The sequence below is a fragment of the Phalaenopsis equestris genome, unplaced genomic scaffold, assembly GCF_001263595.1.
Source record: "Phalaenopsis equestris unplaced genomic scaffold, ASM126359v1 Scaffold232312, whole genome shotgun sequence".
NCBI lineage: Eukaryota > Viridiplantae > Streptophyta > Magnoliopsida > Asparagales > Orchidaceae > Phalaenopsis > Phalaenopsis equestris.
The window spans coordinates 27,794-37,587 of NW_018250278.1; the positions used below are offsets into that span (position 1 = coordinate 27,794).

A 9,794-nucleotide genomic window follows, 5' to 3' on the forward strand; every position below is an offset into this window, starting at 1 on the left:
TACAACAACATAAGAATCACATTCAATTTCATGGATTATAATGTAGTCCATGGGGTTGAGTGCAAATAAATGAGAAAATATACTTTGATGGGCATAGAATTAGAGATTTTAGGGTGACAGACTAAAATTCCCAATTTGGTCTAGTTGCTTGAAAACTAAAGTGAGATTGTCAGCCCTCAGGGGAGGGAGAAACTTAAGGCATACCTTTAGGAGTACTTGTTAGAAAAACCACTTAATTCAACCTTCAAAACTAAAGACTGATAGTAGTAGACTAGAATTAGCCTAAGGAATTTCTTACCTCACTTCTCTGGGGATCGATACTAAGAATTTTAAAGAAAGTCATATATTACTTGAAGCGATATGTGCACTTGCGTAGAACCACTCTTGTGTGAACTATTTTCTATATTTTATAACATTTCAAAATTAATGTGTAATTTTGAGACTAGTCAATTTTTTGGAACGATTATCGAGGATTTAAATTGACATAAAAATGTAGAAAAACTTCACACATTATGAACGCATCACCAAGCCAATGCATCACGATTTTAGGGAACCCCAAGTCACCATGGACAACGATAAGATTGTCTTCCATCAACAAAATCTATACCATCTCAACCAAGTGCACACATCACTTCAATTTAAGCATCATTTTGTACTTAAGCATAGAAACCTTAATTGGACAAAACACAAAAAATCCAACAAGAATTTAAACATCATTTTATAATCTCAACCAATGGGATTGAGTAGTACGTGAGGAAGTAAGAATCAATTAAATTGATGGGGGAATTATGTACATAACACTTTTCTAATACAATTGAATGAAGAAATTTGATATTTTGGTGGTCACCATGCAAAAGCATAAGTCGTCCAAGTTGCTCTACAATTACATCATAAAAGCTAGGATCCAAAAAAAAGAAAGGAATAGATATCAGGGATTCCCAAATTGATATTGCCCCTCATAAATTCTTGTTTTCCAAATAATAAGCAATTCAAGATGGACAACAAATATATGTAGACTAAGTAAATGAATTCATACAAATCTCCAGACTTGAATGAGTGCATGTCAACTTGAAACAAAAAAAAACTGAAAGCTCAAAGATCTATTTCTTCAAACTGAGCAATTTTGAAAACAATCTTCATCACAAAATTACATGAAAATTAATAGAATTAAGAAGCTGCAACCTACATGATTAGAATCTTTTGAAAATCATTATTGTTCTTTGAGCAATTACTGAACTAAAGGTAGCTCTATCAACACAAATACACTGGCAGTTTTCAAGTTCTTTAGTAGTTGTATCACTTGTTTGACAACTTCTAAAGTTGTACTAAATGCAAATATCTCATTGGATAATGAAAGAGCCCCACACAGACATCTAAGCCACAAAACTTAAACTTACTTAAGCATAGAAACCTTAATTGGACAAAACACACAAAATTAAACACGAAAGTAACAAGAAATAAGACATCAATGAAATCTATATCATCTCAAAATTAACTATTATTTTAAAAATGGGAAACATAAGTAGTTTAAAACTTCAGAAACATATTAAAAAAGAAAAAAATATGTTATAGAACTTGAGATAAAAGTTTTGAAACCAATCTCATCATTCTTGGGAGTGATATCAAGTGCAGCTAAGCGAGCTAGCCTAAACTCAAAATAAAAATTCCAATTTCAACTCAAGCTAGATTCAAGTTGAATAAAAAATGATTAATTTTGAGCTAATTTGAATAGAATATACAGATTTTATAAAATATTTGTTTGATTATGAATTAAAATTATTCAGAATTATTTATAGAGAAGTGCTATCGAACACAAGCAAATGAATCAAGTCCAAGGAGTCAACTTGACCCATGATACCCCCTCAACTTTATCCATTCAAGTTAAAACAGCTCGACCTAATCCCCACTGGCAATCAATATCTTATACCATGATTTGATCAGACAGGCGCATTAGTTGCAAAAAACAAAGTGACAACATTATTAATAAATAAGAAGCATTAGTCCACAGAAAACTAGAGAGAAAATTTCCAAAAAAACAATGGAAATTCAACATATAAGGTCCAAACACTATGCATTAAGATAGTCCCTTTTTGTTGGAGTTTCCTTTGTAGTAAATGTCATGGAAAGAAGATTTAAGGAAGTGAGCTTTGGAGTAATGATATTGAAAACAATCAATACATGCTTCGCCTAAGCTGATATTAAATAATTCTTACATAAAAAGATGTTTCCAATGTTATAATGAAACACAGAGCACAAAAATAAATTAAAAATTGTTGAGTTGTTTTCATTCAAATTTCTGCAGCATATGTTAAGCTAACAAAAATAAAACACATATATGAAAAATGGAATAAAATAATTTAGTAAAAATTCTTACACATGATTCCAACATATTTGTAGTAATTGCATATCAAATGATATCACGTTTAACTTTCTCTATAATAGTCGCATGCAGATTAGGACCATCACCTGTACTGATCATCTCACTCACTTCTCTTTCATGATGCATTCTAGTCTAGGAAATGTTGAAGTACATATCATGTCTGTGATGCTTATCAATAAAATTATGTAAGATGGCACACACAATGACAATATCACCTTGCACACTAAATGGAAACTATCGCATATCAGTTATAACTTAGAATATAACCTTCTAGATTCCACATGTTCTTTGTACTATATTTTGTAATTGGGCATGCCGATGGTTATATAACTTTTTTTCTCTTGAGTAATTGCGAGTTTTTTTTCCACATTACTCTCTAAAATGATACTTACAACCAAGATATGATTCTAGTAATTTGTTGGTGTTAGAATATCCCGAGTCGACAAGGTAATACTGGTCTTGTGGCACACGAAATGATTTTTCTCCATCGACCAACACAATACCCTCAAATTAGCTGCAGATCCCTCACAAACAGAAGCAACAAAAAAAATGACGGTTGAATGAGACAATCACCATCACATTTTGTGAAGTAAACCATTTCCTGTTTCAATATCTATTGTGTGAATCCCAATCAATAAAAACAGGTATATGTGTGACATCAATTGTTCCAATTGCATTTCAAAGAAAGAATAAAAATTATTGGTTAGAACAGATGTAAGGGTGATATTAAAATTCTTCTATTGACAATTAAATGTATTCCTCAGTTAAAGAAAAAATTACTTGTAAAACAATATTAAAGTACCTACCAACTGTTTTCTATGAATGTTGAATGAAATTGCGATGTTGTCTATATGAATGTGCATGTGAGACTTTTCTCAAGAAAATTTTAAGTTGTTTTGTAACAATCATATTTCTCGTATCATTATTAGATTATGATTTACTAGAATGTCTTGTAGTTCGGTGAAAAATTTTGGTGTGAGCCTGAGATAGTTATACTAATGTATAAGGATGTTAACTAAGAACATCAATAACATACTATTGCCCTTTGTGCCATATCAAACATTAGTCTTAGAATAACTTCATCATCATCGAATGAGCTACTATCCATAACTCTTGGTAGTAGCTCATTAATTATATTAGTTACATCAATGTAATTATTTATGAAATTATACATAGTATTTGATAATATGTTGCGAGAATAAGTAGGCATTCTTGTGATATTTAAGCAAATTTTTAGTACAAAATCCTGCCTGAAGATATCAATTTGAGCGTTAAAATAACTTAAGTAAAAATGTAAGAAGCGATACTTGAATAATAAAACTAACAATATTACACTACAAAGATAACAAGGGGAAGAAATGCGGAGAGGGATAAAAAAAACTACAACATTACTGCTAGTTGGGTTATTGAGACTTTAATACAAAATAATTAATATGCTATAAAATCTCAAAATCTAAATAATAAAGGTGGTGATTTTCAAGAATGTGCACAACCAAATGACAAAGCTTATGGCCTTGAATCTTAAGAGTAAATACTTATTATTCTTATTTTCATTGAGTGCATCAAGAAAATCAAGTGTGGCTTAATTTGAGATTTCATCGATACTTCCCAACTTTACATGACGATCATTCATTGAGATAGGGCATTTTGGTCTAGTGAGTGCTTCAAAACTGCAACACTCTCCATCTGCGTAGAAAGTAATTTGTTGAATGCCTCTTAATCAGCTCATGTTGTGGTGTTATGTGATACTGGAATCTTCTCTTTGCTGCGTCGTTTGGTTCTAGCACTAAATTTCTCTTGATCCACCATTGAGTCATCATATATTATGTGCACAAGGGTTAGCGACATGCTAATGTCCTCAATCAAGGCGTCAACATTTGAAGCTATGAATTCATCTTCTTAGATATCTTCCCTTGGAGCGATAACCATCTCACGAATAATATTCCTCCTCATCTCTCGATCAACAGTTGATTGTGCTCATAAGCTAACATAATATTATCAACACATATCTTCTCAAATACATCATAATGGTGAAATGGATTTCATCTAAAATGGTCCAACTTTGAATTTAATTTATTTTAATTAGATCGTGTAACTTAATAAAGTGTAATAACTAGAAGGAGTTCTTTTTAACTAACCTGTATGAATTCTTCTTATAGTTCATTTGTTGTTATCGGTAGGTGTAACTCTTTATCCCAACCTCAACCACTTTAATTTAAAAGTTAATGCACGATTTTGAATAAATTTGTCATCACAAATGAGATGAAATAAGTTGTGCCTAATATTATATTCAGCATTTTGACAATATCATCCCATAAGAGCTTCTTCAGCAAACCTGAGAGAATATTTCAACATAGAGAATGTTCCATAAGCAACTCCCCTAAAAAAACATTATGTTGTTCTGGCCACTTCTGTGTCCGTGATGAATTTTAAGGTTCTCCTAACTATACCAGTGAATCTTCCTCTATTCTGGGTCGCTAGCTGCCACTACGACGATGTAGTGACGTCTCAGACATAAATTTCCTCATATATATCATTAAAATATTGCATTGACAATCTAAGTACTGAAAGCATGATAACTGAAGAAAACGAGTTATGCTCTATTCAATAATATATTAGGAAGATTAAATTCAAATAATTTAGTTAATAAAAAAACTCAAATATTTGATGGTATTTATATAAACTAAATTTGTGATTACAAAAGATAAAGTTTCACTTACCATTATAACATTTTTGTATACTCAAACCTTATATTGGGTGTTGATGGACGCCTTATCAGATGTTATATCCATCTTCATTATACAATTGCCATTAAATTTTTATTTAGATTATTTAATTTCATTATGTAGTCTTCTCATTTGTATTTTTCTTCCACCACATTTACGTTAACCAAGTGCGACAGATGTCTTTGAGCAAGCAATAAACTCATAACTCATCCTAATTGGATTAATTTCACAGTTATAACTTTGATTTTGTAATTTTTGCGCAGCCTAAAAATGAACAACAATAAAGTAAAAAAAAATAATAATAATAATCTCAGTTGTCACAGTCCTAAGCCAATAAAATTAACTTCATCAAAATCAGACAAGGAATATGTTTAGTTCATTTATGACAAGCAATAACAACTTTTTTTGATTAAATAAGGGTGGCGATTAACTTTAGATGAAAAAAATATGTAGTATGCTGATACATAGACTTTCTTTTAGGTGAAGTAATTTCTATAGTTGTTTGAAATCTACGAAAAATTAAGAAGTCTATAATTGCAAATTAGTTGCCATGATTTTTTTTAGGTGCTAACTTAATTGCTTCATCCATATGGTAAGTTTTGCTTCTCACAATACAAAACGTTGATAAAGTATCCACATTATTTTTTAATAAAGTGGACCACATGTATCCACATATTTTTTCATAATTGCTCCATTTGTATGTTTTGACGGTATAACCATTTGGTGAAAGTTCGGAGAAGTGAGAAAAGCTAAGCGCAACAACACATAAAAGGAAAAGATTAAGCTAAATTAAAATAATGTTCAGAAACATAGACGATACTCTGTTAAATGATTTTTTATGCAATAATCCGCATCCCAAAATTAGCCTGTATAATGAAATGTTTCCTTCAGGACATAATGGCTCATGCCCGCCCCATAATGATAAACCACCACAAAGAAAACAGATATGAAGCTTCCATTCCGATTACACAAAATAAGGGACTGTTTGCTAGCAGCCTTTGATTAGAATTAAAGCTGCATTTAACTTACATCCTGCCAAATAGTAAAAGTGACAACCATAGGTTGCGATTACCAACGGTATTTCATAGCTATTTCATTCGGTGAGAAATTTTATGCAGAAAGAATGCAGAGATGGAGAAAAAAAATGAAGCTGACATCAAACAACTACAGGATTCTAATTCCCGCCATAGATTATGCAGAAGCTCCCCAAAAGGGAGAAAAAAATGAAATCTAATTTCACACAAAAATAGACTATCTTCTTCATGTAAGCAAATTAGATTTACAGTGGAAAAGAAGAAAAAAACTACCACAATCATTTTAAAAAACTCATATGCGACAGATTCCATTGTATGTAAACATAAAAGTTTAACTTTGAGATATGTAAATACATAAGAATTGTGTGCCAGGTATGTAAATTTCCCCAGAAGTTAAAATGGTGGCATTTTTATGTGATGTGAGAGATTTAGGTGATATAAATATAGAAAAGTAAATTTTAGTTGTTAGATATGTAAATGCATAGGAATTGGTTGGTATGCATGTAAATGCTCCAAACATTCAACAACCAACAACAAACACACTCGAAAATATTTATTAAATGACAGTTTGATTGATCGAACCAAAACCGAACTAAAGCTTTCAATATTGTCCTTAAATTCTGATAGAAATCTACAGACCTCCAACCAGCAACAAGAGCTAATTATTTTCAGGAGCTTTAAAAACCCAACATGACGTCCCATTATGCCTTACAGAGACGGCAGAATCTGAATACAATCGTAAAACCAGCTGAGTTGTTTCAATTCAATATTCTCTCAGCTGATACGGCAAAGTAATTAGCACATATAATCTACACATATATATGAATATAGATGGGTATTTTTATAAAGAGAGACACGGTCAGGATCTTGAAAGATTAATGTTAGATTCACTCAGCCGCCATTAATGAAGGAAAGAAGAAGAAGAAGAAGAAGAAGAAGCTAGTTGGTGGTAGGAGCCCATATATCAGCGCCATTGCTTCTAGCTATCTGAACTGTTGCAGCTACTGGAATCAAGCAGAGTCCTCTGCTTCTCAAGCTGCCACTCTGCGCACCAAAAGAGTAATCTTTTATTTTTATTTAAGTGGATGTGAAACTATTGCATCTGTTTAATTTGTGATTAAACCTGAAAACTAGCAGAAATGTTTTGTTTCGATCAGATTCAACTAATTTAAGTCCAAAAAATGTTAAAACAAGCCTGAACAAATCAAGCCTGTAAATGAATTGAAATAAATGAAAATTTTAAAATAGAAATTAAACAATTTCTGCAATGAGAGTAAAAATGAAGCAAAGAGGGTTTGAAAACCTAGGTGTTTAGATCTTAGAGAGAGAAAGTGGAGATTAAGGCTGCTTGGCTTACTTGCAGTCTATCATTTGGAGAGGAGTGAAGGTATGGGGCGCTGAGAACCTTAATCTGATCATGGAGGAACTTGATATATGCTGTGGCCTCTGTCAGCACAGAAGCTGTGTCGCTCTGTTTTTCATTTATTTATGTTGTGTCATTACTTGTTGATGAAAAGAGAGATTAGTCGACATGGAGAGAGAAAGGGGGGAGGGAGAGAAAGCAAACCTTTCCGAAGGGGGATACCAGCTGCTGCAGAGCAGACACTCTCTCTCCTATCTTATCCTTCTTCTCCTGCAAACCTCCATTAATTGGATTGATACAGAACAGAAATTTGATAAGAGAGAGGAAGAAGAACAATACTTTATGTGACAAAGACCCGTTGCCTTCCAAAGCTTCGTTTTTGAGTCTTTTGGGAGTGGGAAGGAAGGGATCATAGTGATTTCTTCGCTTCTGATCGGCCATCTTCGTGACCATCATCATCCTTTCCCTTCTATGCTACTTCTTCCTCCTGAAGCTGAAAGTGCAACTCCTTATAGCAAAGAAAAGGTAGCCAAAGTACAAAGCGAAGAGGCTGGTGCCAAATGTCAGAGACTGAAAAGTTCAAAAACTTGTGATATTTGGATTATGGACTTCTAAGTTTTAAGTGATAGGATATGAACTAAATAATTGGTCAAAACTATACCTTTTGGCACATATAAGCTATACATAATGTCAATAATATTATAATTTAATAGATGAAAATATTTTTTTCCCGAATAATATTACAATCATCAATAAATTCATATAAAAAATGATCTTTTTTTTCTTTCCCATGAAAAGTTTATAAAATATTACATATTGAATGGTTAAACTAAAATATATCACATTATTATACCATTTAAATTATCCTCTCTCTCCCTCTCTCTATATATATAATCCTTGATTTGGCCCCAATTAAATTGTTCAAGTTTTTATATGCAGTGTAACAGAGTCAAACCAACTCATACGCTGGCTAGAGTTGGGCTCGATAAATAATTCATCAGATAACTAAGTCAGACTTAATTGTTTGGATTGAAATTATTCTATTTAGAAATGAATAAACAGATGAATGAGCCTATATGAACACAGAGTTAAGGTTGAGCTCAAATTTGATTATAATTCAAAAGCTCAAATCAGGCATGGACTCAAAATCTTCCCTTTCCCTATCTGCACCAACCACCAACCACGTGTAGGAGCTCTCGTCTTTCCTTGTGAGCTTAATTTTTTCCTATCCAACAATCTCTCTCTCTCTCTCTGCCTCAGAAGTCAATTTTTCCCTCATCTGGCTGCTGCCACGAAATCCCCAAGGCCCCACCTTTCCTGATTAAGAACCTTTTCGACAGCTAAGTTAGAAATTGTTGAATTTGTTGTATTGTAAAACAGTAATGTAAAATTGACGCAGTTGAGCTGAGAAATTCTTGTTCTCGTTTATTATTGATTTTGAGCCCAATTTAAATAAATATAAATTTTAATAATTTATATTTATGAAATAAATTCAGATTGCTAAAAGAATTTAACTGCGAAGATACTCACATTGAACATTTAGGTCGATTCCCAACTAATAAATAAAGAAAATTTGTTCATAGAATTGTTTTATCATTATAAAAACATTATTAATCATGCAAGCAAAGTAATCAGAAAACAACTCAATTGTTAAATTATCAAAATGATGTGAGACTCACCGGAGATGCTTAAACCTAGCTTTTGGAAAAGGGCACGGGGAGAAAGGGGAAGAGAGAACTAACTCACCGGAATCTGGTTGGCAAAAGCAGACTCGCCCGCCGTCGGGGAGCCCGTCAGATTCTGATGTGGCTTTAAATCACGGAAGTATATAGGGTCTGATTTGTCCGCTTGTTATGATCGCCGGAATAAACTGGCCGGAGCTCTGCGAAGGCTGGAAGAGGCAGAGTCCGCAGGGAGGCGGGAAGGGTTTTCCGATGGCGGGATATTTGTTAAAAAAGGGGAGCGAGAAGAAAGACACTGAGAGGATTGACAGCTAATATCCAGTGAGTTGGTGGGCCCGAAGCGCTCAAGTGCTGACGCCATGCAAGAGTATGACTGGGGGGGTCTTATTATTTTGTTTTTCTTTATCTTTTTTATTTATCTTTTAACTAGTATAAAGTGAAATTTGGAAGGGACACTTCGCTGCCAACTATCCAATGTCTATTTATTTATATTTAAAATTTTATTTTTTATATATATACCACCAAAATCTTATCATATCAAAATATTATTTTTTAAAATTTTAAAATCTAATAAAAAAGTACTTTTTGTATATATATATATATATATAT

The 9,794-nt window shown here is 32.6% G+C and overlaps 1 protein-coding gene across 3 annotated transcripts; it reads right to left on the reverse strand.

Moving 5' to 3' along the window:
- Positions 1-6,716: 6,716 nt before the first annotated feature.
- On the reverse strand, positions 6,717-9,480 carry LOC110038249 (transcription factor bHLH113-like). 3 transcript variants are annotated; one of them, XM_020743019.1, is made up of 5 exons: positions 9,250-9,480; positions 7,843-7,996; positions 7,708-7,773; positions 7,498-7,611; positions 6,717-7,184 (listed from the first exon to the last, which is right to left on the reverse strand). In XM_020743019.1, exons 2-5 carry the CDS (start codon positions 7,960-7,962, stop codon positions 7,080-7,082), a joined length of 405 nt encoding a protein of 134 aa, XP_020598678.1. In that variant the 5' UTR covers positions 7,963-7,996; positions 9,250-9,480; the 3' UTR covers positions 6,717-7,079. The 3 variants fall into 3 exon arrangements, with proteins under 3 accessions (XP_020598678.1, XP_020598679.1, XP_020598677.1); XM_020743020.1 differs by having other exon boundaries at positions 7,843-8,053; XM_020743018.1 differs by having other exon boundaries at positions 7,843-8,073.
- Between the last annotated feature and the right edge of the window lie 314 nt (positions 9,481-9,794).

Bases quoted from the DNA above. Each gene is read 5' to 3' on its own strand.
- LOC110038249 (XM_020743019.1), bottom strand. From the start codon at position 7,962: ATGATGATGGTCACGAAGATGGCCGATCAGAAGCGAAGAAATCACTAT. The intron at 7,774-7,842 runs GTATTGTTCTTC...GGAGGTTTGCAG, and splicing joins ACGGGTCTTTGTCACATAAA to GAGAAGAAGGATAAGATAGG. The intron at 7,612-7,707 runs GTTTGCTTTCTC...AATGAAAAACAG, and splicing joins TGGTATCCCCCTTCGGAAAG to AGCGACACAGCTTCTGTGCT.